Raw genomic sequence first — 16,870 nt, forward strand, 5'->3', positions numbered from 1 at the left:
GTGTCAGTCCCACGCAGGGCTGTGGGATCAGTCCCTGTGTGCAGCCCCTCCCCAGCGCCATGGACAGACCTCACACTGGTGGTTTACAAAAGAGACTTTATTGCTGCGCTGCTGCCTGGGCACAGCCAGGGACAGGCGAGGATCACCCGGGCTTCTGCTGCCCTGGCCCTGCTGTCCTGGCCCCGCCGCTCAGAGAAAACCTGCGTGGAAACTGCCCGTGGGCCAGCAAGAGACTCGGTGAGGGCAAGTGACCCGCGGGGCCACGCTGGGCTGGAACCAGCAGCAGCCAAGAGCCGGTGCCCAGTGCTCCCCACACCGGGAACCTCGGGGCCACCGGTGTCTCAGGGCTGCCCGCAGCCGGCACACGGAACCGGCCGGTCACGCCTTCTGGGGGGAGGGAAGCGGTGGCAGGACCCCGAGCCCGGGACAGCACTGGACAATTTGAAGGAAAATAACTCTTAAAGGAAAAGCAAGTTTATATATTGGGTTATGTGAACAGCAGCAGCCTCGTGCTGGGGGGAGCAGGATGGGGCTGAGTGTGTAAGAGCCAAGCAGGGCTGAGCCAGGCAGAGCCACCAAGCCACCGTGTGCTGCCTTCATGCTGCCTCACTCAGGACATGGAGTGAAGCTGCAGAAAGCAGGACACAGAGGAAAGCACAGGACGTGGGCATGGGCATGAGCCTAAGCTGTGCCAGGACCCCTGCAGAAAGCAGATGCTCAGAAATGCTCAAGGGCTGGCGCTGGACAGGTGTCAAGGCCTCTGTCTGATGGTCTAGAGCCTCACATGGCAGCAGTGCATCCCATATCCCTCTGGAAACAAGTCCCTAGCTGTGGGGGCTGCTCTGGCACTCCTGCCTGGGTGTCCCTCTCCCCCAGGGCAGCACGTGTGGACCTCACTGCCTGCTGCCACCACCTCGGTGGGTGCAGAGGGAGCAGATCCAGCACCCCACCTCCATGCTGCTCCTTGCCTCTGGGACTCTCCATGGACCCTGGAACTCTGGCAGCCAGATCTGTGACCTGGGCAGGAAGCCTGCAGCTTGTGCTGTTCCTGCCATGGCCCCAGGGCACAGCGGGGAGGAGCAGCAGGCCCCAGCTGTGTGACACCCCGCAGGCACCCATGGCAGGTCCAGCTGCAGGGTGGCTTCGTGCAAAGGTCACCCAGTCCATGGGAGGGCAGAGAGGAGCAGCCCCACCTGTCCCATTCCACCTCAGCTTTGTCATGTGCTGCCCATCAACAGGACTTGCTCAGCTCTTCCCTCCCTTGCACCAGCTGCATCCCAGTTCCTCTGGTCCCCCGAAGGAGCAGCTGGTTTGGGTGCTGGGAGTCTTCTTGCCTGTGGGGTGGCTGTGCAGCCTGGCACACCTGGGTGGTGTGGGCTGGTGGGCTACTTGAAGGAAGCTTTCTTGACACCAGGTTTATCTTATGGAGGACTCTTGAACTGTCAGCTGTACAGCCATTGTCTTGGGATCAGCACTCTCAGCTCGGCCAGGGCCCTGTCACTCAAAGCCTATCTTCAGGTGTGGGGCAAGAAGGCTGCAGCAGGAATGGTCTCCAAGGGTGATTTAGTAGTGTAAGAAAAACAGTTCCGTGTTCCTAATGTTTTATGTGCTAAAACTAAAATACAAAATACACCTTGTACAAGCAGGCAGGGGATCGGCGTGGGCTCTGCAGGGTAAGAAGGATGAATGGTGTACGCTTCCCTGGGGCTCCAGGGCAGGGAGAGCTCGAAATGTGAGTGATAATGTGTTCAGCTGTCATCCACAACCCTCGTGCTCTGCAGTCTGTCCTACTCGCTGTCACTCTTGTCCACCAGTACCGCGTCAGTCTCCTCCGTGATCTCCAGCAGTGTGTGCATGTCGGGGCTCTCCCCACGCATCAGATCTGAATTCTCTCCTTCCTCTCCACCAACCTCCACCAGCTCTGTGGCTTTTACCTCCACCTCACCCTCTCGTATTTTCTTGACATGGAAAGTGAAGGGTGGCACTTTGTAGACAGCTGTCTTGGACCTGGCATAGATGGTGTGGTCAGGGGTGAAAGACTTCCTCAGTTTGTCCCGAGAGCTCTTCATCTTCTCTCTCCTTTCGTTAGTCACAATTTTAGTGCCCAGTTTGTTCATCCTCTTCTCCAGGTTGTGGCGGGTCTTCTCCAAGTTGTGGCGTGTCTTCTCCAGGTTTTCCTTGGTCTTTAGCTTAGTCTTTTCCATCTTCTCCTTTGAGAATGCCTTCTTAAAGTCATCCACCCTTTTCATGCCGCTCCTCTTGATGCGTTCTGCCCGTGACTCTTCGATAATCTCCTCAATCTCCACCTCCTCATCTGAGGACAGCTGGATGTGGTCCTCCTCTGCATGGTCCTCACCCGCAGGGACCTCCTCACCCTCACCTTCCTTCTCCAGCTTTTCACCTTCCTTTAGGGACTTGCTAATGCTCAGTTTAGATGGGAGCTTCACTTCATCCTGCAAGACACAGAGCGGAGCCATTGAGACACAGACACCAGCAGCCCTGGAGCCAGCCCATCCTCCCTCCCACAGTGCTACAGAGACATCAGCTTCCACCCAGATAACCACACCAGGTACCTCAGGCCTGGGCTCATCCTCCCTTATGGCAGCTGATAAGTTATTGTGAAAAGAATCTGCTTCTGCCTGCTCTCCCGTACCAGGACTCAGACACCAGCTCTGCTCACACTAGGCTGGCTCCAAACTCATCTGTGACACCTGAAGTAAGGAAAAGGCAGCCCACCACTGAAACTGGAGCCTTTTCCTTCTTCCTCTGCCTGTGTCATAGTCCTGTGCCCTCCAATTTCATCTTTATCCCATTGCAGCCCCTCACTCCTGGCCATAGGACAGTGGTCTTCAGGCCTCCAGCCTGGCCAGGTCCAGCTGCAGCCCCAGGTGCAGTTCAGAGCTGCAGAGGCACAGCCAGAGCTGAGTCTGGCCACAGCACCAGTGTGCACACACTGTCCTGGCTGCCCCCAGGCTGCACTCAGACTTTCCCAAGACCTCAGGATCCAGATGTGGGGCTGGGACATCTCTTGGGATGCAGCAGGCTGCCCTGTTTTTCCTATTTCTCCACTGGGGAATAAATTAGAGAATTTGCCCGAGTCCATATCTGGAGATGGTGGAATCAGTGGTCCCAACTCACACAGCCTGGTCTGCAAAGATACACAGCTCTGCTTGGGACAGGGCTGGATTCATTCAGCTTCTCCACGAGCCTGAGCCAGCCAAGTTTCTGATCAGTGGCAGAGGACAAGCATGTGCCTGGGAGAGGGGCACAGTCTGGAGCAGGATTGGTTTTCATCTGAGCAGCACATAGCATGCATCCCTGCTGCAGTGATTCACCTCTCTGTTCCCAGGACAGGCTGGAAATAGCCCATCACTGTACAGGGTGTCACAGCTGCAGGGCTGCAGCTCACGCTCGGAAATTTATTGCCCAAGCAGTTTTAATCTACAGAGATGGGTGGGAGAGGTGGGAGCTGCCAGGACCTGTCAGAAATCCAGCAGCAGCCAAAGGGCAATGTGTGGAACGGGCACACAGCACGTGGAGCTGCTGGGCTGAGGTTTGGAGGAGAGCCTGGGCAGCAGGACAGCCAGGTGCCATTCTGAGCCCTGGAGCAGGCAGCAGCAGAATGGAGCAAAGACAGGATTCCAGTCCTGCACTGGCAGGAACCAGACCCAGGGAAATCAAGGGGCAGCCCCTGGTGTACCCCAAGTGCTTGAAGTTCATGGCAAACCCTGGAACACTGGCTCCTGGCTTGGGGAGGTGCCCTGGGACCCAGGAGGTGACTTTGCTGTGGCACCTCCCATGCTCTGCATGTCACAGGAGCTGCCACTGCTCCACTGCAGCCATGCACCAAGGAGCTGCACAGGTGCCAAGAGCCCGGACACCAGGGATGGACATTCCATCAGGCATGAGGAGGGGTGTTCCTGGTGCTGGGACAGAACATCCCAGTCCCTGCTCAGCGTTGGAAGGGATGGTGTGTGTGCACACCCCCACCCTGAGTGCACACCACTGCCCTGGCTGACCAAGGTCACTGCCACTCTGTGGCTCTGTCCTGAGCTCCTGGACAGAGGCAGGAGACACAGGTGCTGTGCCCAGCCCTCTGTGCTGTCCCCAGCCCTGTCTTCCCTTACACCCCTGGAGAAGTGACACAACTCATTGAATACGTGACTCCAGCACAGCTTCACCTGGGTCAAATCCAGATGCTCTCAGCTGTTTTCTTGGTTTTTTTTTTTTTTCCCAAGCACAGGCACTGTTCCTTGGGCCAACTGAAGTTCTGGAAGCACAAGGGTATCTGGAGAATCTTTTGTGAGCAGTGCAAAGCCAGCTCCATGGAGCACTGAGCTCAGTGAGGATGGCACAGGCTGCAGTGCCTGTGGTGAAAACACAGAGGCAGCCGGGGCAGAGCTTTTATTCTGGGTTTTCTTTACAGCAGAGGACTGTGCTGGGTGAAGTTCTTCACCCTCCAGATCACAGGTCAGGTCTCATACACTTTGAGGAGATTAAGGGGTGAAGCAGCCAACATGTGTTTTCTTCATTTGATGAGCCACTTCAGCAGAAAACAATACACACGTTCTCCAGAGGGCCAGGTCAGTCCAGGGCAAACCCACATCACAGGGAAGGCAGGGATCCTGTTCTCCACAACAACACCTGCCAGAGCAATACCAGAAGCTTCCAGGGACCCTGCCCAGCCTGCAGAACATCAGGAACTCCAGCCACTTCCTTCCCTCTGAGGCAACACAATGAGCCAGAACAAAGGCATCCCCCTCTCCCCTGGCAGGGCTGTCCCTGGAAATGGGCCATATCCTGCAAACCCTGATCCTATCAGCCCCTTGTGAGCTCCAGAATATGTGTTTGCAGAAAGAAATATCGTCTCAAAAACTCCACATAAATGGAGTTTATGTCTGTCACATATATAACAACCTTTCCTCATGCAACACCAGTATATACAGCTCTTGACTGAATTTTCTGCAGTAATGGGATGTGCTCACCAGCAATGCTCCCATCCAGCCTCAGCAGCATCCTGCAGCTCTTTCCTCACAGGCACAAAGACATGGCCAGCAGCAGCTTTGGATAATGGGGCAGTGGGAGCAAACTCTGTTGGGGTGGCTGCAGCTCTCCCTACTCCTGCACTTCACCCAGAGCTGCCCAGCTCTGTGATCCCACAGGCTGCATTCAGGCACTTCTCCCACTTCTGCTGGCCATGCTCCATCCCCACAGCCCAACCCCAGCCCTGCAGAGCTCACAGCTCTGCTCTTGCCTCTGTTGGAAGGCACCTCATGGATCAGACCCAGAGGCACAGAGGGAGCACAGTCCTTCCCATGTGTGAGGATCCCAGCCTTCCCCCTTGGGACTCTTTTCAAGAGCTTTTCTCCAGCTGTGCTTGGGAAACCCCTCAAGTCCTGCTCCTGGCCTCTCTCTCTCCTAGGCATGGTATAATTCCTGCATTTCCCAGCCCACCTCTTCTTCACTGATTGCTGATCTGACCAGCAGATAACCAGCTGGGGGACAGCTGGAGGATTCTCAGCAGTGTGCCAAGGGACAGTCCCCAGAGTCCCAGCTCACCTGCTTTCAGGGAGCATTCCTGTGGGTTCAGGCACAGCTGGTGCAAGAACATCCACAGCTCTGGCACATCTTAATGGGGATGAGCACATCTTGCTGAGATCCCTTGGATGTAGCTCCCCTCTGCACCCAGGTGCTCCCCAAAAGCTACAAAGAGTCCCTGCCTGGAAGGATTCTCCAGTGGGGAAGGGGAGCTGCCTGGTGTGGGCAAGACATGCCTGCAGACACAGGCATGGAGGATAATGGGACATGACTGGAACAATCAAGAACCATCCCAGGCCCACGGGTGGCTGCTGCACAAATCCCTGCTCTGAGCAAGCTGCTATGCTCTCTGTGCTTCATTTCACTTATGACTCATCCAGTTGAGCCACATTTTTAACATCAGGCATTCTATTTTTACTTGGAAAACACTGATCCTGAAATGGGTGAGTCCAAAATCCTGGGTCTTGGCATCCCTGCCTGTTGGGGTGTTCAAAACCTGGCTCCCAATCAGCAGAGGCAAACCAGTTCTGTCCTCTCTGCTTGGATCCAACTGGCACAAGGACAGCGGGTAAACAACATTTTTCAGAAGATTTTGGTATCAGCAGCAGCAAACTCTGTCCCTGCTCTGTGTACAGTGCAGAGCTGCACCCAGCAGCAGGACAGGGACGGGGAGCCTGCACTGTCCCTGCAGCACAGATCTCCTGGGATGAGCTGTGCTTTGGGAAGCTCCCTGGCACTGGGCTGGTTCATCCCTGGACTTTGTGGGCACCCAGAGGGGCCCCAGTGCCCACAGCCAGCCCCAAAGGCAGCTGGCTGCCAGCTGCTCTGTGTCCTCCTACTTCAAACAATTCCAAGCTGTTGGAGCCACAGCAGCCTCTCCCCAGCTCCCCTGAGTGGGCTTTTATCTGACATTGTTTTCGAGTTCCCTGGCAGTGAGTCACCGCAGCCCACGGCCGCCTGGTTGCTACAACACACGTAAACACTTCCCCTGGAGTATAAAAGGCCAAGGAGGCACAGAGCTGAGCTGCATTCCCAGTCAGTGTGTAAGAAACAGTCCCAGCACTCCCAGCCACTCTGGTCTCTCTTGGAAGGTTTAATGGAAGGTTCTCACATGCACATGCAAGTCACATCTGCAATTCATTTCACTCCGTTATTTTTACACAACTGCAACAGCACAAACTGTGAGTTTGGTTGACATTTGCAGCCATAACGTGCAGAAAATGACCAGCTCACATTCCTGGGCTCCACTATACCAAATCAGGCTGATGTCAATGCTGGGTGAGCTGGAGACTGTAGCCCCCCCTGCACCCCAGCCCTCTCTCTGCCCACCCTGCTTGGCCTTGGGGAGGCTGGGGGAGGATTAGGAGCTTGGGCAGCAAACAGCCTCCAGGTCAGGTCAAACCGTGCCAGAGGAGAACAAATTCTGCTCTCCTGTTGCCATGATAACTGCTCTGCTCTGCTAGGCCTCAGAGGACATTGTTCTGCACTGACCTTCCAGCAGTGTCATGGGAAGGAGGATTCTGCCATTCCTGAGTAACAGCAGCATGCCTGAGAAGCACCCTGAGCCTAGCAGGGCTCAGCAGTGTCCAGACACCCTGCACAGAGGGGGCTGTGCTTTCCTCCCCAGTGCCTTGGTGGAACAGACCTTTTCTGTGGAGTCTGAAATTGCTAGATTGCTAGATTTTTTTTTCCCCTATATCACCAAAAAACCCCAGCTTTTCCTACATCTGACACTCTCCTTGAAGAAGTTTTCCCTGGCAACTTTGTCCAGAGACCACAATTCCTGGACTTGGTTCACCCTCACCTGGCCCTTGGAATAGTCCTGTCCACCCAGGTGGCCATTCCCACTGGACAGAGCTGCACTCTCTGCTGGGTGACCCCAAAGGGCAGCTGGAGCTTGGGGTGTTTTGTCCAGCAGCTGCACAATGACAGGAAGGCAACAGGTCACAGTGGCCTCTGTGGCCTAAATATTGTATGACCAGCAAAGTCACCACTCAGTGTGTGCAGAGCCTGACTCTGAGCAAACAATCCCAGGGGCTGTGGCAAGACAGAAATGGGAGATGCTGCAGGGGCTGCCTGAGGCATTGTTTATGCCACAGTTTGTGCTCTCTGCCTGTTTTACCTGTTTCAAACAACAACTTCAAACCATTTCACAATCACAAACGAATGCTCACAAGAAGCCTGAGGAGGTGGGTGTTTCAGGGCTGTGTTTCAGAGGGAGAAATGAACAGGTGGGATTTACCCAGTCACAGCAGAGCCAGCAGAGCCAACTGCCCCTGGCCACTTGCCCTTCATGCAAGCCACACAGCAGCTCCTCCCTCCCAGATGGCCTGAGGGAAAATCCCAGCTCCTCACACCCACGCTCATGCAGCAAGCACATTAGTCAGCAGCAGGATCAGCCTTGCAGGTCTGAGAGCCTGAGGCAGCCCCAAGCAGGCGAGAAGCAAAGGCTGAGAATCAGCAGCTCCCAGAGCTTCAGAAGAGGTTCAGGGTGATCTTCAGGGGATGCTGCTGACGAGGCCCTAAACTGCTGCCTCCTGCTGTGTCTTCTGCTGCCCTGGGCCTGTCTCCACGGGCTGGGCTCACAGGGCAGTCCCTGGCGAAGACTCAAGGCACACCCGTGGCATCTTCTGGGGCTAAGATGAGGAAAACTGCATTTCAATGGCCGGGGAAAGGAAGCACAATGGAAACACTTACCTGTTCCTGCCGGGAATCTGGTTAGGAACACGCCAACAGTGATCCGGGTTAGCATGAGAACAGGCAGAGAGAAAAGCACAGGGGGTTGTTTTAGTAAAGGGAGAAGCCAGGAAGCAGAATTTGACAGAAAAGAGAATCAGCAAAGATCTGTGAGATGGAAGAGTGTCCTTCTCTGATTCAGAAGGTGCCAGGAGACACAGGATCCCTTCTGCTCAGACAGGGCCAGACCCTGCTCATGGTCACAGGGATTCAGTGTCACCTGTTGGGGACACGTAGCTGAACTCAGAGTTTGCTTGTAAGTGTAATATCATGAAAGAAAGGGTGGTGATTTTAAACCCTGTGTTTATTGATTCAAGTGCAGAGGCTGCAGAGATTGAAACAGGCGGGTGCAGCTCCAGAACTCTATCCTGGTTTTGTCACGTACTGACCTTACCCTAAACCAGTGCCAGATAATTCCCAACAGCTCCCAGATCTCTGCACCAGTGACACAGCAAAGTCAGGCATGGCCTTGACTCTGGGTTCCCAGGGCTGGATAAACTTTGTCTCCAAAAGTGCCAAGAGGTTAATGAAAAGAGAAGCCTCAAGCCTTAGAGAGTTTTGAGTCGTGCAGTAAGAAGTCACCAAGGAATACTGCTGAGAGAAAAAGATCTAAAATATGAGGGGAGAAAGCAAATCAGGTTGGGATTAGGTGTATGTTAGAGGGATAAATAGTTAATTCTCAATAGCATCTCCTTGTCTAGCAGAGTCCTCCCAAGCCTCTGCAATTCTGGGTGTTGTGCAATCTGCCTGGCACTTCTTTCTGTCAGGCACATCCAGTTCCCCTGTGTCCTGGAAGCTGTCTCTGAAAAGCTGGATCTGCTTCATGAGCTGTGAGAAACAACAGCTTGGTACAGGCACCAGAGCTGGTGCAAAGGAAGGGAGGGAGGGTGGGGAGAGGAGGAGGCTGTGCTTGGAAAAATCCTTTTGCCTTTAGTGAGTCAGATGAGAGGCAGAGCTGTAGGAAGCAGAAAAGTAAATAGATTGAAAGTGAAAAGGAACTTTTTTCCCCACTCTGACAGCATTAAATTTTTTTAATGCCATTTTTGATGTCTGTTTGTACCACTTTGCTCTCAGACCTGCTCCTCCCGGATAAATCTGTCTGTGCTGATTGATGACTCCTGAGCAGCAAAGCAGCAAAGAGGGAGTTTGTATTACAGATGACTTGCAGACACTGACATTTGCATCTTCACATAAATCTGGGGACTAAACAGCCTGAGGCTTTCTGTTCTAAATATTTGATTTTCCTTTACTGATGCTGCATATTTTGTTTCTGCTCTTTGTCTATCTCACAGCTGGACAGTGGATTTACAATTCTTCAGGTGCCCTGTAAGTTATAGGAGATCCTGCAGAATCAAGAGAACAATCCCAAATGGGATAAGAGGGCTAAGCCTGTTGCTGAATATGAGTCATTGCTGTGCCCTCTGGGTTGTACACATGAGAGGCCAGAGGGAGGAATATGTGATCAGGAGGAATATTACCTTGGGTTTGTTTTCATGAGCCACTACTCATCCAATCTAACCCCATCCCAATGGCTGAGTAGCCTCTGGCCCTTTGCTCTGAGACAATTTATGGCTGCACAGCTCAGTCTGAAACTAAAATGCTGAAAGGATTTTAGCAAAGCAAACATTTCTGTCACCAACTGCTTATAAATAATAGTTGAACAATGAAATATTAATGCAGTTGATACTAGACTGCAACAGAGAAATCCATGCTCCAGAGTTGTCTACTGGTAGACTGGTAATGTGCACCAAAAAAATCCTTAAGAGTCAGAGTTATTAACATCCTGACTTTTTTTAAGGCTCAGTCTCCTCTGAATTATTATCTTGAGACTCTTATAGCTCTGTAATATGTAGAGAATATGCAAGATTTTTGTACATTGGGATGTTCATGTGGTCCCCCTGCAATGGAGGCAGCACTGACAGGGGCTGCTTTAGACTCGATTTGCAGTGAAAGTGAAACCTGCTTTTTACTTGAAAGTATTATCAGAAAATAAACACAGTGACTGCTGCAATACAAATCCCTGCTGTGACCCACCAGGAAGAGAGCTGGATGTTCCAGCACATGGAACCAGCTGATCTTCCAGTAAAAGCACCCCGTGGGTACCTGGTGCCCGTGTCTATTCCAGTGCTGTCACCCAAATTGCTTTGGAAATTATTATTTACTTTTTAATGCTGGTAGCAGAGCAAGCTCCACTGAACTACAGGTACATCACCCACCCAGGCTGTCCCTCAGGCCTGCAGATCTTGCTGGCTCTTGTCAATGCTCCCCTGCCATTAAACTCATCATGAATGAGTTTCTGAATGATTAATTTGAAACAAAATCATAGCTTAGAGCAGCTGACATTCTGTTTGGGTGGTGGAGAAGGGCTGCAGCCTGGGGGCAGTGGGTTTGTATGCCCTGGGCTCCCTGCCCTGTGCTTCTCCTCAGCCCCCTGAGCTCAAGTCCTTTCCCACACTCTGAGCACAGACCCAAAAGCAAGGCAGTTCAGGTCTGGCCTCAGAATCTGCCACATTAATGTGTGGGTTTGAAATCCACCCCTCCCTCTCTGGATGTGCAGCCTCGCTGCTCCCGTCCGTATAAGCACAAAGCCAGGCTGGGCTATTTATATTTCCTTGCCCAGCCCTACCCACCCAAAACTGCATGGCTGGGATCCAGGTCCCACCCTGCTCTCCCAACAGCACAGCTCTTCCCAGGAAAACTCACATCTCACACAGCTCAAAGCCCCCTGAAGAGCAGATGAGCCCCACTGGAGCCTCTGAACAGGACAGCGTGCTGAGCACACACTCACACCCCTCAGACAAAAGCTGCTCTTCCCAAAAAAAACCCACTGAACAGCCAGAGCTCCCAGAGGACACCCACACAAACCTCAAAATAAAGGACTGGCACACTTCAGAAATTCAATATTCCATGTGCGTGCCGAGGGCTGCGAGAGTTTGTCCGGTTGTAACAAAATCAGCCCTTGGCATTTGCAGGAAAAAGTTTAATTGTCAAAAAATGTTTGGAGGAAAATGCCAAGCTTACATAAACTGCCACGTGCCACTTTCCAGCTGAACATGGCACAAAGTCTGTTTTCAGAGCTGTAGCTGCTTGCACAGGACATCCATTATTTAACCATGAACTGCAGTAACCAGCCCCACGTTCAGGATCCTAAAACCAGGAGATTTGGGATGAAGTCACTTTAGTTTGTTTTTATTAGTAACCACTCTCACGGAATTTTTTTGGTGTCCTGATTTCTCTGAAAGACAGGAACTCAGGACAGAGGCACAAAGGAAGCTCTGAGCTCTGTTCTCAGGAGCTGCTGAGCAGTGCAGGCACTCACTGGCATCAGACTTTTTAGGAAGGTAATGTGTGCACACAGTGACCTGTCAAAGCTGTCACCTGTGCTTTGGCTCAGCAAGTTTTCAAAAGAGAAAGATGGGGAAATTTGGAGGGGTATGGTTGTTTTCAAGTTTTATTCTAAATAATTGATCTAATTTCCTGCATATACAAAAAGTATTAGCTCAGAGAAATCAGACCAGCTCCTGGCAAAATCAGCTCAAAGAGGGTAAGCAAGTGAAAAATCACAAGCATGGAGGGGACTGAGAGTGATGCCTGTAAATGTTCTGCTCAATACCTCCCCTCAGCCAGGACAAAGGAGTTATATCCAGCCCTGCACTTCCTCCCCCAGGTTTTGAAACTACCCCAGCAGATCAGGATCATGCCACAGGTCAGGCTTTCTCTGATAAAAATTTGGTTTTCATGTCCTCCTAATGTACAGCGAGCAAAATACCATTTTCCCAGGCAATCTGATTTCCCTCCAAGGTGCAAAAAGTCTTATTTGCACTCCTGAAATAATCCCTCCCCAATGGCTGAAGCCTCAGGACTCAATACTGAGTGAATAATCAAACATCAAGAACCAGCAAAGAGCTCATTTATCTTCACATTTCTCCCAGCTGAAGAACTGTGCAATATTGAACTCTATATAGCACAACTCTTGCTCTGCTCAGATCTCTCACCCGAAAACAGCCACTGCTGGGATTATGGAATATTTTATGTCTTTTAGGATGAGCTTATCTCTTGTTTCCCAGAAAAAAAAGACTAATAAATCTTTGGGCATTTTGCCACAGCGACTGAAAACACACAGGAGTCACTCCCAGCTTGGGAAAGTAGCTTTCCCTGAGTCAGAGAGGAGCGATAATGTGCTCAGCACCGCAGAATTAATTACAGGACCAGTAACTACCCAACAAACACTTTGGTAGGTGGGGGGTCTGAGAAGAGAGTCTACGAATTAGGTGAGAGTTATTTTGTAATTATTTGGTTTTAACTGTAGACACAGGTAGGAAAGCAGAGTGAATTGCTCAGTTAACCCCAGGGTGGACCCCAGAGCTGGATGTTCTCCCTCTGGGGCAGGGTCTGTTCTGCTCCCATGAAGTGCCAGCATGTCCATGAGGGCACAAACAGCTCTATTCCACATGTCCACCTGGAGAATTCCTCACCTGTGCTCTGTGACAGGCAAATCACACTGCATTCCATGCTGGGAGACTATCCCAAATAATTTCTTCCTCTAATATCTCCATGATTCCTCAAGTCCCTGGCACAGCCCCTGGCCAAACAACTCTCTCTGAGGCTGCCCTGTCCCCACCACAGCAGCAAGGACAGGCCCCAAACCTTTAGAAACAGGATTGCTTTTTCATGTTAAAAAAGAAACTCTGCTCAATATCAATAAGGCACAGCAAACCAACACAAACTGCTCATGAAACACTAACCTGCAGATGTTTGGGATGCTTCCCAAGGACCTTGAACCCTTCCAACTTCCTACCTATTTCCGTAACTGACATGGAATGTTATGTTTAAACAATTCCTTTCACTCCTCTCATTTTGCAATGGTTGTTGCTTGTATTTTATTTTTCCATGGAGAGATAGATACAAAAAGCACATAATAAATCCATACACATATATCTGTCTATAACTGGTTGTGTTTCCTGTGTTTACTGAACAGGCTCAAGTATTTCAGCCTTTCAGCCACGATAAAACAACAAATGCTCAAGCACTGAACCAAGAGACCCACAGACCCTGTGTGTGTCTGACCCCTGAGCCTGTCATGAGCCACTCGCCCTCAAACCTCACAGTAAGGATCATTCTCCCTTTTATTCTGCTTTTCTTCTCTCTCTTCCCATGATCAGCACTCGAAGCTTCTCCATTTGTTCCTAGTGCTGGCTATTATTAACCCAGAGGCTTTGAACTGTAGCATTAACTGTTTCACTCACTTTTCTCCCATGGCCCAATAGAAGAGTTTGCTCTGATGTGGAAAACTAACTCCAGGCAGGAAACCTGACAGAATCACGTTCCTCTCTCTCTCCTTGTTTAATGTTAAGAAAACTCCAACACTTAGTGCAGGGGATGAACATCAAGCAAACCAAAGCTGTGATTGAGAACAAACAACAAGGAGGTTCAAGGCTTGCAGGATGCAGAAGAAAGAAGATAGGAATTGTACAAACCCTCAGCAAAGGCCACCCCAAGCACTGGGCTGGATTTTCTCTGACAGCTCTATCTGCCCTGGCTGGACAGATTAACGCTGAGGCTGGGGTTACTATCACTTGTTACCAGATGCATGTCACAAATCTGAAATATTATCAGTCTACACGTAGCCATACACATGGTGTCTCTTGGTAGAAGAGACGTTGGCAGATGGATTTACAACAGCCCCTTCCAGATCCCAGACCACTCTTGGTCTTTATTGAGCTAATCAGTAAAATCGGCTTGTTTTCATACTTTTGGCCCATTGCAGTGAGTTCTTAGGGCCTTGTTCCCTATCTGGTTTAAAATTCCTGTTAAATGGGACAACTCTGTCAAACTTTGCCTTAGGACACACAAAAAATGTTAAACCACGATTGAGAGTGACGGGGGACCCGCCTAGTTTTGGACTGCCAAACAATCTGGGGAGTTTAGGAGAGGGCTGGGCCGAACATGCAGCGTGACAGGACCCTCAGCAAAGAAAACACCCACTAACAGGATGCAAACACGCAGTGAAACTGTTCCTTACCTGATAGATCATGACTTTAAAGTTCCTGCGTTTCAGGAGCTCCGCTTCGTTGGCCTCCAGCTTCTTGATCTGCCCCGCTTGCTTCTCCAGGTTCTGCCGCACCGTTTTCACGTTGACGCTCACCTTGCGCACCTTCTCCAGCATTTTGTTGACAGTGTTGCTGGTGGTGGTGTGTGCCTTGGTCAGCTTGGTCAGCTCTCCCTGGATGCTGGTCACTGCGCTATCCATCTCTTGCTGTCTCTCCTCCAGCTGCGTTTGGGTCAGCTGGATCTGATCCACAGCTCCGATGATCTTGTCCAGAAGGGTCAGCACCATCACACCGTTGATCTGGTCGGGTTTGATGGGCTCCTCGGGCGCTTGCTCCTCCGAGGTGTCAGAAACAGTGGGTGGCTCGATGATTTGCAAGGTGGTGTCCTCCATGGTCGCTCGGGAGGCCGGAGGAGCTGTCACTGCAGGGAGAGAGCAGGGAAAACTGAGCCCGAGCCTCGGCTAAACTCCGCACTGGGAGACACGCCAGGAATGGGGAGCGCAGTGAGTGAGTGTCTGTGCTGAAATTCAAATGGCACAGCTCCGCACAGCCGTCCAGTGGAACTGCCCTGCAAAATTTTCCAGGCTTGCAGGTCATTGGCTGACTCCACCTCAGCTATAGAAAAGGAGCCGCTGCCAAATGCCTGCTGACCCACCCTTTTGAAATGATTAAAATAGTTGGAGGGGAGACGATGGCTCTGCATGCAAACACAAGCGCAGCTCAGCCAGGAATGCAATGCTCTGGAACTGCGGCCGCCCCTTCTTTACTCTCAGTCTAAAGGCACTGAAGTAACAGGAGGAAAAAACAAAATCCTTTAGTAAGCGGCTCGGGAAGCTGCTGGGAAGAGAGTGGGAAGCAAGCAGCCCCATCTGGGCACAGCTGTGTGCACTGAAGGCAGGTTTAAACTGCACATGCTGAAGTTCAGCTGGAAGTTCAGACCTTTTGCCGATATTTAGGTTTGGGTGTTTTTTCCAGGACTACAAGAGCCCGCTTTTTAGTAATTTAAAGAAGTGCTTCAATTTGAGTTCAGTAGTTACAGCACAAAAACGTCTGTATCTTAGGAATGCCCCTTCCCATGTATGTGAATGTACAAGAGGCACACATAGTACATGCAGGGTGAAATTTTAACACAGAGAAGGGTAATTCACTCCCCCTAAAGGAGCTCTCCCAGCTCTGCAGTCCTCGAGTCTTCTACAGATCCAGTCACCAGACTTTAAATGCAGGACACGCTGCTTGTAAACAAAGCCCAAATCCAGTGGGTCACTTGTGGATTTAGCGGTAAAAACCCTAAATTATTCCAAACAGGGAGACACGTGGGAGGCACCACCACGGACTTTGCAACAACCCAACATGCCAAGAATGTGGAGAAGGAAAATTCAGATCTTGGGAGTGACCCTGAGCCAGACCTGGGCAGATCCTTCCCTGTTTGTGGGGTTGGCTCATCCAGAGGGAACCAATTGCCATGGACAGAGCTGCCACTGGGGAAGGCTGTGGGCACACTGGGAAGGTGGCAGCTTCCCTCATTCTATTGAGAGCTGTTATTCATCCTCAGCACCTCCTGCCAGGCCAAGCCTGCTCTTGGCCTTTGCCACTGGCTGGCAAATTCCAGGAATGCCCTGGGCTCCTCCCAGCTCAGCTGCTTCAGGGCAGACTGGGAGAAATGATCCATCCCAGCTACACGCTGGGGAACCCGGTCCCAGAGATGCAGAGGGACATTGTTCATTCACAATGCTCCCAGCAGTCAGCACTTTCCCTGCCATGTCCCTGCCCCGTGACTGTTCACTGTCCCCACTGACCTGGGCCTGGTGGCTCTGGGATCACAGAATTGTACCCTGTGCCCCCACAATAACCATTATTTCATCTAGTGAAAACAAGCTGCTTTCTCTACACTGTTTTTTCCTGGAGGGATCTTTTTCCAGAGCATTGTTTCCAGTGTTTGCTGCTGCTAAGAGTTCAGTGAAAAAAATCCTCACTGTAGGCAGCCAGTGCTGTTTGTCCCCAGGGTCACCTGCTCCAGGGTGGGTTTCCACAGATAAATGTGTAGGGATTCAGGTATAGGAAATATGGATAAATGCAGAGCAGAGCTCCTTGAATTTGTCTTCAGAAATTCTGAGTTTCTGAACTCAGCCTTTAAAGTGTTATGTGGAGACTCATCAGGGTCAATACAAATTCTACTGAAGTAACAGATTAATAAATTAATTAATTGAGCATTTGATCAAAGCCTGAATCTATCAGATGTCAGTTGTGGAGCAGAGTTCATATTTAAAGTCTTTGACATCCATTCCATGTGTGACTCCAATGAACCTCTGTGCCTTTGGATGTCCATTTGGGAAGAATAAAGAAAAATTGCCTCAGTAGGTCAGTCTGGAGAGAACCAGAACAACCCACAGGACAGGGATATCCATCCATTCCTGGGGCTCAGGGAGCTGAAGTGCCTCACTCGGTGCCTCTGTGCCCACAGCAGCTGCCCTGGGCTGGAATTCCCACGGGCTGGAACGCCACGAGTCATTTTCCACGTAAGGATTAATTTCAGTTCAGCCCCTTTT

General features: G+C 51.2%; 1 protein-coding gene across 1 annotated transcript; it reads right to left on the bottom strand.

Moving 5' to 3' along the window:
* Positions 1-79: 79 nt before the first annotated feature.
* CAVIN1 (caveolae associated protein 1) lies at positions 80-15,420 on the bottom strand. Its single transcript, XM_079328024.1, has 2 exons — positions 14,297-15,420; positions 80-2,453 (listed from the first exon to the last, which is right to left on the bottom strand). Exons 1-2 carry the CDS (start codon positions 14,714-14,716, stop codon positions 1,788-1,790), a joined length of 1,086 nt encoding a protein of 361 aa, XP_079184150.1. The 5' UTR covers positions 14,717-15,420; the 3' UTR covers positions 80-1,787.
* Between the last annotated feature and the right edge of the window lie 1,450 nt (positions 15,421-16,870).

This window comes from Erithacus rubecula (assembly GCF_903797595.1).
Source record: "Erithacus rubecula genome assembly, chromosome: 27".
Classification (NCBI taxonomy): Eukaryota; Metazoa; Chordata; class Aves; order Passeriformes; family Muscicapidae; genus Erithacus; species Erithacus rubecula.